This window comes from Hypanus sabinus, chromosome 10 (assembly GCF_030144855.1).
Source record: "Hypanus sabinus isolate sHypSab1 chromosome 10, sHypSab1.hap1, whole genome shotgun sequence".
In the NCBI taxonomy this organism is placed as follows: Eukaryota; Metazoa; Chordata; class Chondrichthyes; order Myliobatiformes; family Dasyatidae; genus Hypanus; species Hypanus sabinus.
Window position 1 is genome coordinate 53391749 of NC_082715.1, and position 23827 is coordinate 53415575.

The window sequence follows — 23827 nt, forward strand, 5'->3', positions numbered from 1 at the left end:
GCCTCTCCTGTTGGTGCTGCCCTCCAGTGTTCAACTGGTGGAATGACAGGCTGGATTGCCAGGAGCATCAAATCTCATGTTGCTCAGGGTCTTGAACCATACATGCATTTTGTTGCAGAACTATGTTTTTTTCCTCTTACTATTTTGAATACATGTACCTTGACCCCAGAGGAACGCTGTCTTGTTCGACTGTATCAATGCACGGTTTGAATAATTAAACTTGATTTGATTTTGGTTTTAAAATCTGGAACATACATTGCTTTTCCTTCTGCTGCATGACCTGCAGAACTTTTCCAGTTTTTTAATATTTTGTATTGCCAGCATTTACACTTTTTCCATTTTCTTAATTTGCAATGCTAGTCTCCCCTTAGTGGCTCCAAAGGACATTGCTACCTAGTATTGAATTGTACATAGAGTACAGTATTACCCACAATGTCCAATAAGCTTGCATGATTAGCTGAGGCCACTGTACAGTTGCATGACCATTTCAAATTCAGCTGAAACATTATTGGCTCCAAAAAAAGATATCTTTTAATGAACAGCTTGTTAAAGTTTGTCTACAAACCTTAGGAAACTGTTCTGCCAATTTTCAAACTTAGCTGTACAAACTTTCCCAGCAGGCAGCAGGTAGTGTTTGTAGTTCACACGAAGTTCAAGTGAATTGGGCTAAGGAATTGCAATCACACCTGCACATTTTATTGGCTATTGTCTACATTAAGGCATAATGAGTCTTTAATTCAAAGAATTAAGTTCTCAGATGACTTAAGATGAGTTTTCCCAAAGTATGTTGGTATTGGAGTGTGCTGCATTATGTTTGTGGTAGAGAATGGATTGCTTTTTGGCCACTTTATGGATTTGGTCAATAAATACTATAGAGCATAACTGCATTGAATTGATGCTATTTATATAAAACTCAGGCCAAACTGAATCCATATTTAAAGTCCCCACGGCAATAGAGTATAAAGAGCATTATAAAATAATATCCCATTTTACTTTGCGACAGCTAACTCTTGAATTAAAACAGACTTACTATAAGCCACACACTGAACTGTGAATAACCAAGTTTCAGATACTTACTTTGTAGTAATTCCTTGAATGTGCAGCTGACAAGAAAACAATCATTTCCTACATTGGATTAACACCATTTAAAATGATCACTTTCCATATTTCATCAAATAATACGACACACAAGATTTTTGAACAGTTTATTCACCAGAACAATTCTGACATCTGATGTTTCATTGTCACATTAGATTTGTGGAAAAACTGCCAAGTTCTGAAACAAAGATCAACGTGCAGACCCTAATTATTGTTAACCATTTCTAGATGGCATTTTGAAGAAATAAACACCTTCAAGCTTCTGTAGTTACTTGTCATTTTCTCTGCTGAACTAAACTAAGACACATGTTGTAATCAAAAGCGCCCAAACAGTTGGTTGGGAAGATAGCCAAAATGTAAGAAAGAGGATTGAGCCTCCTTTTCAAGAGCAGCCAGCTCTTCCACTGAAGGTGCCAAAGCATCAACATGACCCTTGTACAGGCCACCTGCCAACAGGAAGAGTAAAGAAAGTGAAAATTAAGACATTTAAATCACTTAGTTAGAGATAATACACTTCAGCTTTTGTGACACACATTCATTACCAAAGAAGTCATTTGAGGTTACTGTTCTTTGATGGAAGTAGCTCAACAAATGTACTTGACCCAAATAATATTTGTAAATATATATCCATACAATATCGAAAATCCCATTCTTTGACAGTAGTGAAGAGAGATCAAAATTGGCAAGAGCATAAAACATGTAGGGACAATAGTGTGTGTTACTCCAACTGATTTTGATTCAGACTGAAATGCTTTTTCACGACTGTAGGCAATGTGACCCCAGTTAACTGTTACTCCTTTCTTTCTCCAAAGTATGGGCCAAGGTACAGCACCCAACTTAAGACTTTACTTTCTAAATCTGCAGGAGGCAAAAGCAGAGGGGCTGCACTCAAACAATGCAAAATATAATATTGTATTAGTAACCCAGAGGCCTGAGCATTGCTTTACAAGTTCAATTCCCACCATTCCATTGGGAAATTTAAATTTGGTTAAATAAGTAAACCTCAGATTGAAAAGCTTAAGTAATAGTGTCTATACAAGTACCAGACTTTTATAAGAAAGGAGCATTTGGTTCAATTTATAGATTAAAATGTCTTTACCATCTGCTCTATAACTTGAATGGATTACTTGAAAATTTCAAAGGCAATTATGTTTGGGCAATAAAAAACACATAGCAGCAGTGAATTCACAAAATAATCTTTCGAGTCAGCAGAAGCATTAATAACTAGAAGGCACAGATTTAATCCGAATAGCAAAAGGAGCAGAGGCAATTAAGAATGTTTAAAAGGGCCAAATTGTTGCATTCTGACTGCACTACCTAAAAGCATTGAGGTGGAGAATTCGAAAACAACTTAAAAGGTGATTGGTTAATTACCTGAAAGGAAAAAAATTACTAAGATATATGTAGGATAAGAGCAAAGGCCATGAACAACTGAGAGATGTTTTTCAAAGAACAAGTATGATCACACATATAAAAATGGCCTCTGTTTTTATGATTTTATTCAAAAGTTGTGGTTGAAAAGATTAACGATTTTTTAAAAACTGAGATGTAACATTCTAATAAAAGTGCATATCCAAAATACTCACCTCCTAGTGCTCTTTTTTGCCCATAGACTACTTTACCATCAAATTCATCAACTGGAATTTTCAGATCAGGCTCTACTTGAGTGATGATGACATTTAAGTGTTCTTCAATGTCAGTCAACAACTTGTTTAAAAACAAGGTTTTCCAGGGTGGATGGAAAAATAAGGGAGAACATTTCTTAGTTGTCAATCCACTCTCTTTTCACTCACGTGGCATTAAAATAGTGGTACAGAATCCTTGTACTGTATTCTACCAATATTCATATCAGAAAATTCAATCTTATTTTTAAAGGGGATTGAGATAGTTCATATGTTTGAGGATACATAACAAATAGAAGTTGGTTGTACAGTTCCTTGGATAAATCAGAATGGCTGAAGTCTTAACACCACTTTCTGGATTTCTCAACTCCCTTATGGTCAGCCTTCATTGCTCTTTAAGATTGACAATACCAAACAATATTCACAATCTTTAGAAAACAATTCCTCATCTCCAATCTGGGTAACTCCCTCTGAATCTGTTTCCTGGCTCTAAATCTTCACACAAAGAGGAACGTTTTCCTATTTGCTTACAAATTAGGAAGTTATTCATGCCATTGAGCCTTTTCCATCAGACCCATTCCCCAAAGTTACTTATTTGTAATCTGTCACATGCCCATCAACTGCACCCCCCCCCCCCCCCCCCCCCGATTCACTGCAATCATGTATACTTGGGCAATCTATAACAACTAGTTAATGTTTCAGCATATTATTGAGAGGAAAGCAGAGCACCTAGTGGAAACCTACAGAGTCAAAGGGAGAACAGACAATCTCATTCACAGATTGAACCCAAGTGCCCAGAGCCAGGTCAAAGTGATGCTCTCTTGTTAGCTACTGTCATGCCCTTTCAGAATCTCCCATATTTCAATAGAGTATCTCATGCTCTTCGACATCTTACTCTGTTCAGGCTTATTTTGGCCAACCTTTCCACTTTCTAGGAACAAAAATGGAAATGCAGCACAAATTAACTTTTTCTTTTAAAAAAGGGGAGTTGGATCAGGAGATATGGTCAATTCTGCTTTTAAATATACAATCTGGTTAAGCTTCTACTTGAATAGCCATGGTTCCACTCTGATTTAACATGAATATGAGTGAGTTATTTTGAATTATTCACACCTTGTTCTGGATGTAAAATAACCCTATTAGAATTTGATCATGTAGTTTCAACACTATAGAAAAGATAACCATTTTCATTTGAAAACAAAGCAAATTATGCAGCCCCAAGATGTGCTTATTAGCAGTTATAAATCCCTTGGCATGACAACAGATAGCAGAGGGTCAAATACATGGATTATGGATCATGCTTTTGCAAGGAGGAAATTTCACAGCATAATATCCTCACCCCCACGTTCTAGATGGCCAACTTCACAATGATTGGTAATTAAAAGTTTTAACAGATTAATCCTCATTATTGTTTATTACATTCAGAACCAGTTCAAAGATTAAACATTTTTAAAGCTCAAAATGTCTTTGTTGCCTTAAAGAGAAGTAGGTTTAATACTTACTGGTGGAACCAGTACTTTAATGGTGGAGGCAGATACACTAGTGAAATTTAAAAGACTACTAGACAGGTATATGGAGGAATTTAAGGTGAGGGGTTATATGGGAGGCAGGGTTTAAGGGTCAGCACAACAGTGTGGGCCAAAGGGCCTGTACTGTGCTGTACTGTTCTATGTTCAATGTTAAATGTACAGTGTGAATGTCACAGAAAATTGCAAAATGACTTTTTAAAAAATATTGATAATATTTTGACAACAGCAACCTAAAAAGTAAATGTCTGTAAGATACAAAATATAGTAAATTAATGTACCTGCATTTCATTGTACCAAATGGTACATCCTCCTTGATCTTTCAGCCTGGTGTTATAGCAACCTCTTCCACGACTTGGACAGGAATGATACCAGACCTATAAATGGTTAAACATAAATGACGTTCCTTGTCAGTAGTTGTTAAATGCTGGCTACGTGAGCAGAATAAGCTCAGCAGACATTGGATTCAGGGAAACTTGCTGTGTGAATTCAGAATTAGCTTGTGCACAGAAGGCAGAGGGTGACAGTACATGGAATGCATTCTACCTGGAAATCCACAATCAGTGGTGTCCACAGGGATCTCTTTGCGTCATTCTGCACTTCCTCATCCAACTCATTTATAAAGATCATAAAGTTTAGTAGTGGAGTCATGCATAGTGCAGAAGATTGTTGCAGGTTACAATGGTACATTGATAGGATGCAGAGTTGGGTTGAGAAGTGGCAGATGGAGTTCATTCCAGAGAAGTGCAAAGTGATACACTTTGGAAGGTCAAACTTGAAGAGAGAGTGAAAGGTTAAGTGGCATGATTCTTAGCAGAGGGGTCTTGGTGTCCACTTCCTTAGATCGCTCAAAGTTACTGAGCAAGTTGATAGGGTGGTTAAGAAAGCAAGTGGTGAGATGGTCTTCATTAGTTCATGGGTTCCAAAAACACGAGGTAATGTTGCTCTCTATAAAACTCTGGTTTGACCACCCTTGTTGTGTTCAGTTCTGGTTGTCTCATTATAGGAAGGACGTGGAAGATTTACCAAAACACTGTCTGGATTACAGAGCATGTCCTATGAGGAAAGGGTGAGCAAGCTAGTGCTTTTCTCTTTAGAACAAAGAAGAATGCAAGGTAACTTGATAAAAGGCATCAATTGAGTGGACAAGCCATCACCTTTTTACCAGAGTGGCAATGACTAATACAAGAGTGCATAACTTTAAGGGAACTGGAGGTGAGTATTGGGGGGGGGGCTAGGGTGATGTCAGAGGCAAGAGGTTTTTTTTACACAGAATACATGGGAGGAGATATATTGATGTGTGCGGGGGAGTATACTGATAGGTTGCATCGCAGAGTGGAATGGAAACACCAATGCCCTTGAATGGAAAATCCTATGAAAAGTAGTACATATGGCCCAGTCCATCCTTCCCCCACCACTGAGCACTTCTGCTTGAAGTGTTGTCACAGGAAAGTAGCATCCATCATCAGGGAGGACTCACAACAGCAGGTTCAGTAACAGTTATTATCCCTCAACCAGCAGGCTCTTCACTTGACTTCACTTACCCCATCACTGAAATGTTTCCAGAACCTAAGGATTCACTTTCAAGGGTTCTTCATCTCATGTTCTTGATATTTATTGTTAATTTGTTTATTATATTTTTCTTTTTGTATTTGCAAAGTTTGTTGCCTTTTGCACACTGGTTGAATGTGCAGTTGCTGCAGTTTTTCATTGATTCTGTTATGGCTACTACTCTGTTATGGATTTATTCAGTGGGCCGGGCAGAAAATAAACCTCGGGGTTGTATATGATGACTTATATGTATTTTGAAACTAAATTTACTTTGAACCATTTTTGAACTTTGATTTGTGATTTGCAGTGGTAGGAAAGTGTAGGTCCATAGTCCTTTACCAACCTGACCCCACTACAAAGCACTACCCTCTGACAATAAAAATTCATGGCAAGAGTCTAAATGGACAAATCACTTTACACATCTTGAGAACCAACTCTCAGTGAAGGCAAGCATCAAAAATAAAATTCTAAACACAAGAGGGTCTGCAGTTTCTGGATGCTTTCAATGTATCAACACAATTTTGAGTATAAGGAAAAGAATTTTCAAATATCAAGGCCTAGGCAAACACACAAAACCCACACTCTATTAGGCAACAGTGACTCGTGCACTCTGGTATTATTTTGTAGGAAAATATCATCACCAATTTCTCTGTAAAATCCTCCAAAGTCACTGTAGACAGAGGCTAGCATCTGCATCATCTCCAAAGCCAACAACCCCAGCACTGACACCCTAGTTATACAGTTGGCTACACTGGCATTCGCATGCCATTCAGACTCACAGAACAAGGACTCTTAAACTTGGTCATGGGAAGGCAATCAGAGAATAGGATTCAAGGATGTGCTGAAAATGGAGAAAGAATATTTAGAATGGTACAAGAATCCTGAAGCTACACATCAGGAACACTTGGAAAACCTTCCCATGTTGAGGATGAAAGAAGAGGGAAGGTTAAAAAATGCATAAACCAGTGAGACAGATTTAAGATTACCAATATGTAAAAAATAAAAGGAAGAGCTGAATTTAATTCAGGTCCTTGTCTGACAAGAAAAGATTATGTTGGGCAACAAGGAAATGACAGAGAAATTACAACTGACGTGCTCATCTTCACAGAGGACAGTTTCTTGAAAAGGATCAAAATTCTAGAGACACTGAAATAATTTTTGACAAATCATAACAATTTGAGGTTATGAGCAGAATACTGCTGATAAAGATGAACCTTTTGATGTGACGCACATGAATTTTTATATGGTTTTCAAAAAGGTTATGTAAAAGGGACAATGATGCTTAGAATCTTAAGAGAAGATCTCAATGAAAAGTATTAAAACCTAACTGGGTTTGGGAGTGCAGATGCTCTAATTTCAGTAGATGTCTAGAAATAGGAGGCTGTCTCACCAAAAGGAGTCGACAAATGAGAAATAGATTCCTTTGTGCTGTGAATATACCTCTGGAATTTTACACCCAATAGGGCATTCAGATAAATCAAAATAGTAGTTACTTCATATTAAAAGCTGCTCACTTACAGGCATTATATTGTAAAATCACTTAAAAAAACCCCATCTCAAACAATAAATTGATTACCTTTTCCTTCTCGGATGCCACCAAGGAAATGGCTAAACCCATTCTAAACACAAAAAAAAGGGTTACTTAGTTGCATTAAAAAAATCAAGATAAAGAATAGTATTATAAATGGCACAAAAATGGCGTTAACACAATTTTGGTGTCTTACCTGTCAGCTCTTCCTACTCTTCCAATCCGATGAACATAGTTTTGTTTTTCATCAGGAAGAGTCACATTAATCACTATATTTGAGAATTAAAAAAAAATTAGTATTGAGCAAAATTAAACAGCAACAATACTACTATTAGATATTTCACTTACCAAAAGGAACACCACGAACGTCAATCCCTCTGGCAGCAACATCAGTACAGATCAGTAATCTTACATCCATTTTCTAAAATCCAAAAATCATCAAAATATTCAGTTTACAAGACTGCAAGATTTTATTTAACTGCTATACTCTGAACAGAACACAATGAGTGAATGCTATGCTGCCATTCCTAGCTGTATATCTTCACTGATTTCCAATAAGACAAGCAGTTCTTCAAGATTATACAAATGAAAAGCCAATTAATAAATTTTCAGATTTATCAGACAAACTGATTAACTAGTTTCAGAACTGTTCTGCAGTGAAGTTGCCTTTTGGCATAAGTGTTTCTATCCAATGAAATGAACGGCAATAAACATAGACTCTCAAAGATTGAAGCGGACATTCTCGTGTGCAGCTGCAGGAGATGGTCAAGGTCCTCCTATGTTTAATTGTGGCAATACACATGAAGCGTTCAGAACTTGAGATAATTATTAGAGATGTCTTGGGATAGTGTATATTACAGCAGAGGTAGTGCTAGATATCTTAAAATATATCAGTGTAGACAAATCTCTAGGGACTGATGAGGTACGTCCAAGAACACTTTGGAAAGCTAGAGAAGAAACCGACTGAGATACATGCATCGTCATTAGTGACATGCGGAGTGCGGAAGACAGTGGGGTGGCTAACGACATGCCTTTATTTAAGAAAGGCTGAAAAGGAAAATCTGAGAACTAAAAAAAACTATCAGATTTGTTAGACATGATCTCTCACACACTGACTATCCCTAATCAACCCTGTCTGTAAGCCTAACATCTGTGGTAGGCAAGTTACTAAAGGGGATTCTGAGAGATAATATATTCATTTGGAAAGACAGGGTTGATTAGGGATAGTCAGTGTGTGGGAGATCACGTCAAATGAATCTGATAGTTTTTCGAACAAGTAATCAAGAAGGTCAATGAGATCAGGACAGTAGATGTGGTCTATATCAGTAAGACTTTGATTTGGCTCTGTATGGTAGGCTATGGGAAGTTAGATCACTTTGGACCCAGGTACAGGTGGGTAAGTCGATATACAACTGATGGTAGAATACAGTATGTGATGTTGGAAGATTGTTTCTGGAATTGGAGACCTATGACTAGAGCTGTTCTCTAAGATCTGATGCTAAGCTCACTGCTATATGTCATCTACATCAATGATTTGGATGAGAATAAACAGAGGACACAAAAAATAGGCAGTGTCATAGCCAATGAAGAAAGCTATCAGGAATTATAGAAGGATCTTGATCAGCTGCGTAAGTGGGCTGAGGAATGGAACATTAAGCTTAATTTGGGTAAGTGAAAGATGTTGCATTTTGGGAAGATAAATGAGGGCAGGACTTTCAAAGTGAATGGTTGGGGAGTGCTGTAGAATAGAGGGACCCAGCACTGCAAATACATGGTTTCTAAAAAGTGGTATCACAAGAAGACAGAGTGGCAAAGGTGTTTTTTGGCATGTCACCCTTCAGTCAGGGCACTGAGTATAGAAGTTAGAATATTATATTGCAATTGTATCAAAGTGTTGGTGCGGCCACATACGGAAACTGTGCTCAGTTTTGATTGACCTGTATTGGAAAGTTGCCATTAGGCTGGAAAGTGTGTAGAGGAGATTTACCAGTTGGTGGCTAGGATGTGTGGCACTGAGTTAGAGAGATTGAGCATGTCGGAACTTTATTCTCTGGGGAGGTAGGACAATGAACGGTGATTTTAAAGGTGCATGTAAGATTATGATGGGGTATAGATTGTGCACATTGACCCTGTCTTTTTCCCTAGGTTTTGGGATTCAAGAACCAGAGGACAGAAGTTTACGATGAGGGGGAAGAGATTTACTCAAACCCAACGATGGCTCTTTCAACAAGAAAGTGATCCGTATATGGAGTGAGCTACCAGAGGAAGTGGTTGATGCAGGTGCATTAACAACATTTACAAGGCACTTACAAGGTATATGATAAGAAACGTTTAGAGGGATATGAGCCAAAAGCAGGCAAATGGGACCAGCTCAGATGGGAATCTTGGTCAGTATGGACCTGATGGGTCACAGGGCCAGTCTCTATGCTGTATGGCTCTATGATAGCTCTGACATTCCCGATAGGTGGTGGCCTTTTCAATTGTTTTGTGAGTGAGGCTTGTTCTTCTTGCTACCCCATATTATGCTTTTACATTAGTGAGTACCAATTTGTCATTGAAGGTCTGAAGTGATAGATAGAAATAGTCATTTCATAAGTTTTCCACTTCGGGAACAGGACAAAGTAAGAGCATACACCTTGAGGTTAGTGATGAATGTAAACAACACACAATTGACCACAAATCCTTGGGCAATGTAACAAAGAAATTAGCACAATAGTCAGCTTTCCAAAAATACAACAGCAAATTTCATATGATCCCAGTTTAAAGTTGGTTCAATATATAAATGAATACTCTTTACTTGAGTAAACATTGAATTCTTCATATTTAAAAGCTACAAGTTATTAATTACTGGGTGTTTCAAATGCTTACAAAATAAATTTTTTTTTCCTCAAAGAACTGGCACTATGGAGCTTGTCCAAAATATAAAATGAAACCATCACTTTAACACAAGATTTTGTAGCTTCTGTTACTGGCTTTTAAGTTATTTTGTCCTTTCTCTGCATCTACTTAGTCACATAAAGCAACCACTAGCATCTAGTTACGTGAAAGGTAAAAAAAACCATTTGATGCAGTTTAAAACAGAAAATGCGCAAAACAATTAACAGGTCAGGCAGCATCTGTGGAATGCAAAACTGTAAACTTCTGACAAAGAATCTTTGGCTACATCCACACTAGACGGGATAATTTTGAAAATGCCGGCTTTGTGTAAAAACGATAGGTGTCCACACTACGCGTTTTTGAAAATATCTCTATCCACATTGAAATGGAGATTTCAGCGAATCTCCTCCTACTGGGCATGCGCAGGACACATCTACCGAAAACAAGCACCATGTTTGGTGTCGAATCTTGTCATAAAAGTGTGCGTTTGTGTAGTTAGTTACAGACTAGAAAAACTTAAAACAACGGACAGCTATTGGCTCTCAAGCAGGAGAACTTAAAAGTAAAAAAAAAATACTGGAGCGTACGGAGGCAACTGACAGGGAGTTCACGGACAGATTGACCTGGCTGACGATGAACATTGAAAAACTGACTAACTCTGTTGCATTAATAAACTACCTCGGTAAATGTATGGTTTTAATGTCTGCATCAGTGTCATCTTGTATTTCCATTCAATGTTACATTAGGCTGTTACACATCTATTGTCAGAGAAGTACTTGCATAAATAGGTAAACCACCTTCATATGAGCAAGGACAGAAAACGGCAAAGTGAATATACTTACTTATTCAGTAAGTTATGGGTCAAAGTATTTGCTGAGTACATTTCTAACTCTTCTGGCATCAGTCTCATTGCCATCTGTTCTGAAATTGTTAGGTTGTGTTCAAGAAAACAATGAAATAGCACGCTGCCGTCTAATAGCGTTTTCAGAAGTCTCTGGTTACCCCGTCCACACTGATCTGCCCGAGCGGCGTTTTCAAAAATACCCACCCTGAAAAGCGTTTCTGAAAAACTCTGGTTTCAGGGGACAAAAATGCCGTTTTAGTGTGGACGGGGGGGTAAAAATTAAGAGAAAAAGCTTCGGTTAAGGATTTATCCGTGATGTATAATGTGGATGTAGCCTTCATCTTGAAATATTAACTGCCTACAGAAATTTCCCATCTTGCTAAGTGTTTCCAACATTTTCAGCTTTTATTACTTCACATTAACATTTGAACTGAATACACATTTAAGCATACTGAATCACTGATGACAATTTTCTTAGAATTGTTTTTTTAAAAGTTGTATACTTTGGAAAACTACTCAACACCTAGTGTTAAATCTTATTTTTAGAAAATCACACATGTAAAATACAACAAAAATAGTCATGCATTGAGAATTAGAATTGCTAAAACATCTTCCAGCTATTTAGGACCAATATATACACAACATACCAAAGTCAGTCATAAGTACCTTGAATTTTTCCAAGTTTTGCTTTCTTTCATTTGGCTTTCTATCACCATGCAAACAAACACAAGAGAACTGATGTCCCTTTTTATCTGGGCCTGAAACAGGAAATTGATTTGATGTGAGAAACACACACTCAAAGCAAATAACCAAAAACAAGCCTTTAGAACTAACTCACCTCCTCCCATCTGAATAAAATATTGCTCCATATTATCACAGTCAATCTTTGTCCTACAAAAGATGATTGCTTGATCCATCTTGTGTTCTTTGATTGCACGTATAGTATATTCACCCTTTAGTATTTTAATAGCTTCAGACCACATCTCTGGAGAAGCAATCAGGAAATTAAACAGAAAATATTGTATGCAAAATTAAAACTAAACAGTTAAGTGCCAAGAGCAAAACAACAGCAAGAGATCTCTAGATAAAAACAGCTAACTCCCTTAGTGACTCATGAAAAATCTGAAGTACTGAAAGCAAATTCATAAGTAGATTTCCAACTGATATCATACTAGTTAACTCTGCAGTTGATGCTTTCATCATTTGATGGGCCCATCATAGCGCCCAAATGTCATCAGAGTTTATTATCAAAATGATGAAGCCAACAACTACAAAAGTGCATTCAAATAAAAAGTGGAAAGATATAAAAGTAACAAAAAATAAGAAAGTTGAAGGAATATCAAAGAGAATGGAACTTAGAAACATAGAAAACCTATAGCACAATACAGGCCCTTTGGCCCACAAAGCTGTGCTGATCATGTCCTTACCTTAGAAATTACCTAGGATTACTCATAGCCCTCTATCTTTCTGAGCTCTATGTACCTGTCCAGGAGTCTATTGAAAGACGCCATCGTCTCTGCCTCCACCACCATTACTGGCAGCCGATTCTGCGCACTCACCACACTCTGCATAAAAAACTTACCCCGATATCTCCTCTGTACCTACTTTCAAGAACCTCAAAACTATGCCCTCTCATGCTAGTAATTCCAGACCTGGGAAAAAGCCTCTGACTATCCATACGATCAATGCCTCATTGTCATGCTTTCTATGTTTCTATCTAAGTTTGTCTTTCAGTTGGACAATGACCCAAAGCAGAATGCCAGAACAACCATGGAGTAGCTTCAAGTGAAGAAAATTCGTGTCATTTAGTGCTGCAGTCAGTGTCCTGCCCTTAACCCAACTGAACATCTCTGGCAAGACCTCACCATCATTGCTCAAGATGAGATTGCAGTGCTACTCCAGTCCATGCAAAACTGTTACTTACAATGCATGTGGTACGGCTTAATTAAAAAAAAACATCTCAAAGGGCAGAATATAATGTACGTAGAGGAAATTGTGCTTTAGTACAAAATGTCTTACTTAGATTGAATCAATTCTGAGAACCAAATCTCAGGAAGGATAAACTAGCTTCGGAGGTGGTGTACTGAAGCATACAGAAACTAAAATAATAAATTATATCAATTGGTTTCTCTTCCTTCTAGTTTAGGAGGTTGAGGAGTAAGGCAATTATGATGTTGCAAATGATCATGATAAGATTTAATAGGATAAAGGAAATTCTTCCCTATGATAGAAGACCCTCTATATATGCAATGTCCTCAAGGTAGTAAATGTTCTAACATTTCTCTGAAAAAATTATTTCTTGATGAGCCTTAACGATTTTTAACTCAATTAATGTTAACTGATCTTGAAATGTCCACATTTCAGAATGTCTGCTTGCACAAAATATCAAGTTTTGTAAACTAATTTGATTTGAGGATGGAAAACATATAATGAAATCGTACTGACCAGCAGTATTGGCACCTGGTCTTGTGTTATCTTTAGCATGAACTTCATCAGTCTGAGGAGGAGAAACAAAACAGATTACATATTTTAACATTCCACTAACTTATACTTTATTTTTATTTAAAAGTACATTTCCAAAGGAGTTTGCTAAGTAGGTGGTTTAGAGGGAGGTAAAGGAAGACAACAGTATAAAAAGAACTTTTGATGAAAAAAAGGTAAATTGACAAATATACATTGACAAATAACCTCTGTTGAGGTTACAGGTCATGTACACCAAGGTAAGTAATCTATCCTTTTTACCCGGATATGTCGTCCAGATTTCTCCCAGTTTCGATCTGTTTTTGGATTAACTCGTACAACAACGTGATGTACGGTTTCAGGAACAGAATCTTCTCCTTTCAGGTCCACCCAGGTTGGGAAGTGCATGATTTTCTCTGAGAGTTTTTTAACATCAAATGAATGTAGTGTAGCAGAGCAAACGATCACCTAGGCAAAGAATGATAAATAAAAGCCATAATACTCAAAATTGGAAAGGCTGATCTCACAATAATCAAGAAAAATTGCAAACCTGCTATGAATTTGTACTGTAATAGCTCCTGTCATTAGATTTGCCACACACCTACATCATCTTTGCAATGAGAAATGTCAATGTGCCAAACAGAATTAATGTTGCAATTATAACTAAAAAAATTTGGTGCTTCAAATCTGTTGCACAATATGCAAGATTATAGTGGATCTGATCCTGGCTTCAGCTTTAGTTCCCAATGCCTGTCACCATGATCTCCAGCACTTAAATTACAAAATATATCTTAACTTTGATTATATTTAATGACTTAGCCACCGCACCTCTCTTTGGATAGAGGGTTCTATAGTGCCTTGATAAAGTATTCAGCCCCCGCAAATATTTTTACATTCTACTGACTCATTTTCTAAATTTAAAATACCCAAGTAGGATTTTGATTTAATCTACAAAACTGCTCATTATACAAATCAAAAGAAAAATTCCCAAACCTGTCAATTTATTTAAAATTAAAAATCAAAATAGCAAGATTGGATAAAGTATTCATCCTCTTTGTAATTACCATGCTAAAACTTCCCGCAAGAGCAATATATTACCTTACCAACTCACTCAATCTGTTGATGTAAAAAAAATTTGAGGATCACCAGTTTTCAATAAATTGAAACGCCCCCTCTCTGTAAGGTCTAACAGCATGGTAGATTTTCAGCAGACCAAACCAAAATGAAGGCAAAAGAGCCTTCCAGACAAGGTGGGGAAATGATAATAGATAAGCACAAATCTGGGGAAAGGGACAAGACCAACTCAAAGGCACTGAGCAAACTTCAGAGCAGTCCATCGTGAAAAAGTGGGAAAAAAATATGAAACCACACTGCTTAGGTCAGGGTGTCCCTCTGAAAGTCACTGGAGAAGAAGAGTACTTGTAAGAGAGACTACTGGTGACACCAACAGTCATTCTGAGTAGGTTGCAGAATCCAGTGGCTTCAACTGGAGATGAGTTTCGTGGCTCCACAATCTCTAAGACCTTGCGCAAAAAGGGTACTTATGGAAGAGTGGCAAGGAAGCAGCCCTGGCTAAAAAAACCCATATCCTTGTCCTTAAGATTTTGCAAGATACTGTAAAGATGGTGGAAGGAGGATTTGTGGGCAGATGAGAGTAAAGTGGAACTTTTTGGCCTCAACATTAAGTGGTAGGGGTGGTGAAAGTCTAATACTGCACATCAGCCAAGTAACACCATCCCTATGGTAAAATACAGTGGAGGTAGCATCATACTATGGGGATGCTTTCAGCAGCAGGGACTGGAAATCTGGTCAGGGTTGATGGGGAGATGAATGCTGCTAAATACAGAGAGACCCTGGATAAAAACCTGCTCGCCTCTGATAGAAAGCTGAAACTGGAGAGGAAGTTTGTCTTTCAGTTGGACAATGACCCAAAGCACAATGCCAGAGCAACCATGGAGTAGTTTCAAATAAAGAAAATTCATGTCCTCGAGTGCTGCAGTCAGTGTCCTGACCTTAACCTGATTGAACATCTCTGGCAAGACCTCAAGATTGGTGTCCACCACTGCTCCCCAACTAAGCTGACACAACTTGAGGAATTTGGCAAGGAGGAATGGGCAAATCTTTTTCCATCATGTTGTGCAAAGCTAATAGAGACTATTCTGTATCCAAAATGACTACTGGCTGCAATAGCTGTGAAAGGTTGTTTAAGTACTGAGCAAAAAAGGTGGGGGGGGGAGGGATACTTTTGAATTGCTGACATTTCAGTTTTTAATTTTTCATGCTTTGCCATTTTTCCTGTTTTTGGGCTCTAGTGATAAAAGGAGCATGCAATCTATAAATAAAAATTCTCAGTTAAATTGATCAAAATCAATACTGTGATATTCATTTATGTGAACAAAGATTTGGATGCTGAATAATTTTGCAAGGCTCTGTAAAAATTCCTCCCATCTCAGTAATTCCTTATTTGAAAACTATGCTCCTAGTTTTAGATTCCCACAAAAGCATCAGCATTTCCTTTGCAGTTTTCTGCCAAACTCAGTTAGGAATGGGATCTTCCCTAAGACAACCCTCAGTCTTCTCAACTCCAGGAATCAAACTATTGATCATTTTTTAAATTGCTTTCAATGTATATATAGACTTCCATATACAAAAGAAGTATATAGTACATGACTGAATTTGCATTACCTGCAATCTCTTGCCATCAGATGTTATTTGAGGGATCTGAGAATGCATTCTTGAAATGAAATCAGAGTATCCTTGTGTAAGTAATCCATCCTACAAAGAGGCAACTACTTTAGATGTTCCCTTATTAGTCATAATAAAAATAAATGATAGAATGGAATTATTCTGTATTGTGTTTAGTTTACCTGTACATCATTTATTCAGAATAGTACTTCAGAATACTATTCAGAAATATTCCATTCTACCTATACAACAGTTGTAAAAGTTCCTTTTGTTTTGATTAGTCTACCACCAGCATGAGAAAGCATGATTTTGTACAACTCTTTCTTTACATATTGATCTATTTTAGTATAGTTTAAGCAAGAGGCACAGCAAATTAAAACAAAATGCAATACTGTAAAGTGTTGACAAGAGAATGCACTTCATTTAGAAACACTTCTGGATTTTTCAGATAATGTAGGATAAACATATAATATGCCCAACATTAAGTAATAATATTATGAGCCATCTTTGAACACTAAAAAATAATAATTTGGAACAAATTATTGTCCATCTCACCAAGCACCAAATTAGCTGCTGAACATTCACATATGCAATGTTTACCTAATGGAATAATTAATAATGAAACAAAGGAAATTTAAAGAGGATGGGGAGTGAACAGAAAAATTCAATACCACTGTTAACATAAATATTATTCAATTGAGATTAGGTGATTATGAATTTTTAATTATGACAAAGGATCACTTACAGCTTCATCTAGCACAAAGAACCTAACTTGGGAAAGATTTAGTTTTCCTGTTGAGACAAGGTCATCAATTCTTCCTGGAGTTCCCACAACAATATCTACCTACAAAACAGACAAAAATATTTCCATATAGAACTTCAAATGTACCCACACTTCATTTAAAGTACTAGATAAAAATAAAGTCTAGGATTATACCACATTTTTTTCTCATCTTTTAAGGTGCATTTTAAAAAAGCTGAATTTTTTTTAATACTGATTGTAGCTGTAGGACAATAACTGACAAATGGTCCCCTGTACACTTCTCTTAAAAAGTAAAGACTAATACTTCAAAATAAAGCATCCAAATCAACAACTTTGATGGTGCTATAATTAATTTAATTCAAGGAAATTTCTAAAGCGTTACATTTGCTTAAAAACTGAAAACACAAGCTTTTTCATATTTTATTGTTTAGAACATTAAGAGGCAAAGCTTACAGAGCTTTACGCTTCAGTAGACTACTTAAAAGGTGCAGTTATTAAAACTGTGTGAAAAAATATTCATGCCATTTTTCAAGATAATTTACATATAAAATTAAAGTAGATAATGGTAACAAGATAGAGCAACTTAAAATTAAAAAGAGCATAAAATGGTCAAAGTTTAATGGTCAAAGTGACAATTCAGAGATCATTCAATTGAGTTTGGTCACATAGCCATCCTAGCTGACGTTCAACTAAAATCAATGTGCCTCCATCACATCACAATTTTTAGTATTAGCATAATACATCTTGTTAATAACAAATGGGAGTAAAGTGTTTTGACGAAAATAAAATTGGATTTTTCTCTGGACAGGAATGAAAATTCTATATTACTTTTCATGACTTGCCCAATGTGTTTTACAGCCAGTTAAGTTGTTCAGAATATTATCACATGTTCACAGCAAAGAATACCAATTACAGTTGGTTGAAAAATGTTTTTTAAAAATTTATGCAGAATTTATTTTTATTGCTTTATTCAGCTTTTTTCCAAAAAAATGCTAGATAAATACGAACCAATATATTTGTAAACAACTCCCAGAAAAACTAGGAAACTTACTCCTTGCTCTAGGACAGCGAGTTGATCTTTTGCAGACACACCACCAATAATTAGGAGTTCCCTAAAACAAACAAAAACATAAAAACTAAGGTATCCTTCCAGAAGAATAAATAATTAAAAGTTTCAGAAGACTAAAAGAAACATGACCATGACAAGTCATCCTTAATCAGTGTTAAGTTGACATTTATCCCAGACGCTACAGCAAATTAACATACACATTCCTTGCACATCTAATTAAAATTGGCTTTTTTGGGAACTTTTCAAATTTCCAGTGTGATGAGTGAAATCTTAACAGCTCAGAAGCAATAAAGATGAATTTTTAGATGATAACATCCTGTCTTTTCTGAACTAAACCCTGAAACCTTCCCACATCTGAAGAGGAAAACAGTGGGATATTAAGACAGAAACACAGACTGCAGATGATATAACAAAAATATAAATGCTAACTACTGAAGGAGCTCAGCAGTTCGAGTAGCATCTGTGCAGCGAAAGGAACTGTTGTTGTTTCAGGCTGAAACCCCGCATCGGGATATAGAGTTTAGAAGGAAGGTAGCCAATATAAGGCTTGTAGACAGAGGGATGGGCAGATGAAGCTGGGTGAGAAGGGGAGAGAGCAGGAGTATGACTGGGAGACACGATGGTAGAAGCCAATATACAAAAAAAAGCAGGTGGGCCAGACAGAGCCCGGTGAGGGGGAGTAGAGGATGAAGGTGGAGACACAGGCTGAAGGATGATTTGTGAAGACACAAAGTGCTGGAGTCTGATTAGCGGATGGAAGGGTGAGTTAGTAGGTGAATGGAACCAGGAGAGGGAATTAAAAAAATGGAAGGACGAGAAGTGAATTTAAGGATTGAGAGAGGGGAACACAGGCTGTAAGTTACCTAAAGTTGGAGAATTTAATTTTCAAACCATTGGGTTGTAGAATAGCCAGGCAGATTGAGGTGTGATTCTTTCAGTTTGTACTTGGCCTTCACCACTGTTGGGGTGAGGCCAAAGATGGACAATTGGTGTGGGAACAGGAAGGGGAGTTGAAATTACAAACAACTGATTCAACGATGCTAGCAACAAAGTACTGAAAAGGTTGCCAGAGATGGAAAGCTGAAACAGCGATGGACAAGGGCACAAGGATACATTAGAGTTCAATTTCTGAGATGAAAGAACCAAGATAATGCCAAAATGAGTGGAGGAGCATCAGTAACAAAATCATCCTTAAATGGAGAGAATGGTGAAACAGAAAAAGAAAGACCAACACATCTTAAGATGGATGTGAAAGAGACAGAGTATTGAAATTACCTTAGCTTGGGATCAGCAACATTTTTCTTGAATTGCTTGACATTATTGAGTGTTTGTTCTGCCAATTCCCTGGATGGTTCAATGATGAGAGCTTTAGGAGCATTTGGCAAGTTTTTAGCTTGACCCACAAGTGCAGTGCCTGAAAAGGATGAATTAATAACATCAAATGAACAACAGCTGTAAGCATATTTCTATGCACCTGCACTGGGAGAGCAATGCAGGGAGGAGTTAAAAATGAAGGTATATCACAAAATAATTTAGCAATATTATTAACATGAGAAAACCCTCTGATGCTGGAAATCCAAAACAACACACACACACAAAATACTGGAGGAACTCAGCAGGTCAGCAGCATCTATGGAAATGAATAAATAGTAGACGTTTCGGGCCGAGATCCTCCTTCAGGACTGAGAAGGAAGGGGGAAGATGTCAGAATAAAAAGATGGGGGGAGGGGAAAATTATTTTCCATTTTAAGACATATCTTGAGGCAAAGTTATTTGCAAGATTTGGAATTTCTGCATCATCCTCCAACTTTCATTTGCTTTCACCCACTTTATGAAATCCTTCTTAAAATCCCTCGTCTCAGTTTCATGTGTTTTTTTTTTAAAAAGGCTTCTTTCAAAGATATCTTTTTCATTAACATTTGAGCATCACCCTTAACCTTTACCTCCATGGATCAGCATTTGCCTCCAAACTTTACTCCAAAGATAGAGTATAACAGTGTTGTCCTGTCAGGTTTACATTTTCACCAGCCAACCTTCTGGCTGTCTCCCACTCATCCATCAATCTCGTATTTATGACTGAAACCAGCCCATACTTTCAATGCTTAGCAACCATTAAAAAAATCTGTCTTTTCCAATTTTCCACTTGCTACTCCACAATCATTACAATCTATTTTCTTCAATTCCAGTTCCCTCCCAGATTTTAAAACTGCTCTATGACTGGTAATCATGACATAACCGTTAGTTTGGGTCCAAAATTACTGGGATTCTCTCTATATTTCTGCAACGTTCTTTAAAACAGATTTTGCTCACTAAGTATTTTGCACATGTAAACCAGCACCAAAATTTGTTTCACAGTGCTCTATGAAACATCTTGCAGAATTCTGCTTCATTAAGATTAGCATTATTGTATTTATGGGGCAGCATGGTAGTGCAGTGGTTAGCACAATGGTTTATGATACAGGCAAAATGGGTTCAATTCCTGTCATTGCCTACAAGGAATTTGTAAATTCTCCCCATGAGGGTTTCTCTCCGTGAGGACCACCTGGGTTTCCTCTGGGTGCTCCAGTTTCCTCCCATGGTCCACGGACGTGGTAGGTTAATTGGTCATTGTAAATGATTCTGTGATTAAATTGGGAGGTTGCTGGGCAGCATGGTTCGAAGGACCAGAAGGGAATACTCTGCACTGTATCCTAATAAAAAAGGAGTCTTGGGAATCTTTACAAAATAGTTAAAAACTTACAACGAAAATTAAAAGGAAGGTATGCCAGGCCTGAAAATCTCAACACAAACATACAAAAAGTTAGTATGTTGCTTCAAAGGTTAGAAAAGCCGAGTGTTTGCTGGTAAAATTCAAAAGTGCAATCTGCAAATTCTCAATGGTGATCTTTATTAAAAATGGCAAAGAATATAAAATTAAGTGACTGCGTTATCTCAATCAGATAAAATCAAAGAGTACAGAACATAACAGTAAGGTTAACTTGTTAGAAGGAGATTACTCTGCTGCAGATACCAGCGCCATTCTACTCCCTGTGTTTTCTACCTCATTACAAAATTCTTCTGAAAACTGAATATAAACTCTAGGAGACTATTAATTGCTAGTCAGAATTATTTGAATATCTGTGAAGAATCAATCTATGAAACAGTTGTAGTTTAAAAAAAAATTGGCGATTGTACAGTTCCCTCCAACAGCAGCCACACTGTTGGAAACTTACAGAGAGATGTTTATAAAAAAAGAGGATACAGTCTTGGGAGATTTTGAATTTTAAACACTGGACAAATCAAACTGCCAAAGTAGCTTATGTACCAAGTTTACAGCATGCATTCCAGAGTTTCCATAACAACCTATCACAGATCAAAATAGGGATCAGTATTTCTGTGGTGTAGGAAAATTCATTTGTTATGTCATAATAAGCAAGATTCTGTTGATTAAACCAAGTTCAAGAGCAAAATTAAATCAAAACTAATGTCTTACATATAACTTATTTGGTTATGAGGACCAAGATGGATGAACTAGTTTGAGAAATTAGTGTGTAACATGAAACAAAGGTTAAGGTTAGTTAAAAAAAAATTTGCAAAAGGAACAACCATGAAAATTAGAATTTTAATTGTCAGTAATGATATAAACTAAAGAGGATCAAGAGGAAAAAGAATGAAGATGTAAAATATAGAAAATATAAATCAAAATAAAAAAGCAAAGCAAATAAAAAGACTGTAGTAAAAGTAAGCACAAGCCCCAAGATAGGAAAAATAATAAGCAATGGAATAGCAGGATAGAATAGTAATATCTTGCCTGTCTTTACAGTACAAACAAATAGATACAATATAGTGAAGAACCAAGTGGCTAATCAGACAGAGAAGCTTCAAATATTTAAAGCAGAAACTGTAGAAATTAATGGAACAGAATCTGATACCTAAAAAACCCATGTCTTGGGGATTCTATAAGAAATCACTACAGAGGAGCATTGGCAGTGATTATCCAGAAGTATCTGGATTCTGAATGGTCCCAACAAATTGAGCAGCATCAAATCTCCATGCAAGAAAGATGAGACAGTGAAAATAAGGAGCAAATATATTAATCTGACACTGAGAAAATGCTGAAACCCCGTTTTATTACCTTGGATATTTTAGGATTTTTCATAAAGATGATTAGACAGGCACATGGCTTTACGAAGCAAATAGTGAAACTTGAATGTATTGATAAGTAAGACAAATATTAGTTAGGATACCTATGGAAATCAAGAATTTGGGGATCAGATTGGAAAAAGAAGCCAAATGCAAGAATTAGTAATGGCCGTAATAACACATACTTGAGTGGCTTACATCTCCTCATTATAACCTTCGCCATAATTCTAAAAGATAAGCACTGTTCAACACTTGCTTAATTTTTTCTAATCTCACTCAATTGCTGCCACACTAAGGTTAAGTTTCTCCTTAAATTTTACCTTGAACCAGTGTGACAACATAATTTAGAATTCTTAACTCCCAAAGCAATAGACTGTCAATGATATTTATTTTGGTAAAATATATAAGACTAATTGCAGCATTATTTAAATAACTTAAAATCATTTACTGACAACATACCAGTTTGCTGTGTTTTTACAACATGACCATCGGATGCCTTGCTTAATGCCTGAAAGCCATCTTTTGGAGGGTATTTGAATTCTTCTTCACCAAAGTTAAACTTGAGCTCAGCATTCTAGGATCCAACAACAAAAGCTTTCAGTTTATTAAAAACATGTTCTAGACATTTTTCTCTAATATGTTTAGGAAAGTTACCTTTAAAACACAAGCGGCAAAGAAGGCTTGGTTCACTAGATGTGAAGGAATATCAAAAGCATGGCCAAGGTCTTTTCCTGGTTAAAGAAAGAAAATCTTCTGAGTAGTTAATTTTCCCAACTGTTTGGTAAGAATAGGAGGACATTAAAGCAGCCTGTATAAGCTTTTAACAATGTTAGTCAAACCACAAATCTCCTCTTAAATATTTATGGGACAGGAGAAGTGAAATTATTAATCACGTATCTGAAGCACACATTTCTTCCAAATACAGCTTAGTTGTCAGTTATCCTTATACTTCATCAGCAATTAAGAGCAGCATGTCTAACAATCAAATTAAGTTGCTAGACTAGGAAAGATGAGGTTATAAATTGAATCTAAATCCAAAATCATAAATATTCTTGTAAACCAGCATTATCAAGTTGAAAGCATAAAATGCAGAATACTTTGAAGCAAACTTACCATTTTTTGAAAATTTTAAAGTGTTGGAATCAAGATCTATGTAGCATCCAATCGTATCATGCATAGTAAACTCCTAAATAAAAGCAATTTTACATGAAATATTAAAGACATTGTTGTTGAAATTAGCTGAATAAAAATAAATCTTATAATATATCAGTACCTCTCCATAACTCTCAAACTGTTTGCAGTTGGACTTCTTTCCAGTGCCACCAAAGCCAAAACCAAACTTGTCAGTTCCTGTTCAGAGATACCCCAAAATAAAACCTATCAATTCATGTCTTAAGGTGTTTGCAAACAATATTTACAGCAAGCAAACTAGTCCTTTAAGTTTATTCCTTTCTTGTGTCAAAGCTCTACATGATCACATTTCAACTAAAAATTTGCCAACCACAAGCTAACCATCAGCTGTTCATCTTAGCTCCCTCTTAAATAATATGAAATTTGCTGCTTTTTCCACTTCTGATAATATTCTGCATGAGAGCTTCCACTCACTTTCTTTTAGATTCATTAGATGTTAGTGTATTGAAGTTTCCAATTTTAGTTCACCTTACAAGTAGAATATTTTTATG

The 23827-nt window shown here is 36.6% G+C and overlaps 1 protein-coding gene across 1 annotated transcript in view; it reads right to left on the reverse strand.

Moving 5' to 3' along the window:
* Positions 1 to 1190: 1190 nt before the first annotated feature.
* The window catches only part of ddx1 (DEAD (Asp-Glu-Ala-Asp) box helicase 1), a 31151-nt gene continuing 8514 nt past the window's right edge, over positions 1191 to 23827 (reverse strand). Inside the window, exons 9-26 of the mRNA XM_059981870.1 lie at positions 23419 to 23495; positions 23259 to 23331; positions 22800 to 22876; positions 22605 to 22719; positions 19299 to 19437; positions 18006 to 18066; positions 16937 to 17035; positions 16192 to 16281; positions 13789 to 13974; positions 13492 to 13543; positions 11885 to 12031; positions 11713 to 11804; positions 7674 to 7746; positions 7522 to 7594; positions 7374 to 7416; positions 4528 to 4623; positions 2685 to 2805; positions 1191 to 1544 (exon numbers count right to left, since the gene is read on the reverse strand). Coding sequence (XP_059837853.1) covers positions 1414 to 1544; positions 2685 to 2805; positions 4528 to 4623; positions 7374 to 7416; positions 7522 to 7594; positions 7674 to 7746; positions 11713 to 11804; positions 11885 to 12031; positions 13492 to 13543; positions 13789 to 13974; positions 16192 to 16281; positions 16937 to 17035; positions 18006 to 18066; positions 19299 to 19437; positions 22605 to 22719; positions 22800 to 22876; positions 23259 to 23331; positions 23419 to 23495 — 1745 coding nt within the window. The 3' untranslated portion in view covers positions 1191 to 1413. The remainder of the gene's footprint in view (positions 1545 to 2684; positions 2806 to 4527; positions 4624 to 7373; positions 7417 to 7521; positions 7595 to 7673; positions 7747 to 11712; positions 11805 to 11884; positions 12032 to 13491; positions 13544 to 13788; positions 13975 to 16191; positions 16282 to 16936; positions 17036 to 18005; positions 18067 to 19298; positions 19438 to 22604; positions 22720 to 22799; positions 22877 to 23258; positions 23332 to 23418; positions 23496 to 23827) is intronic.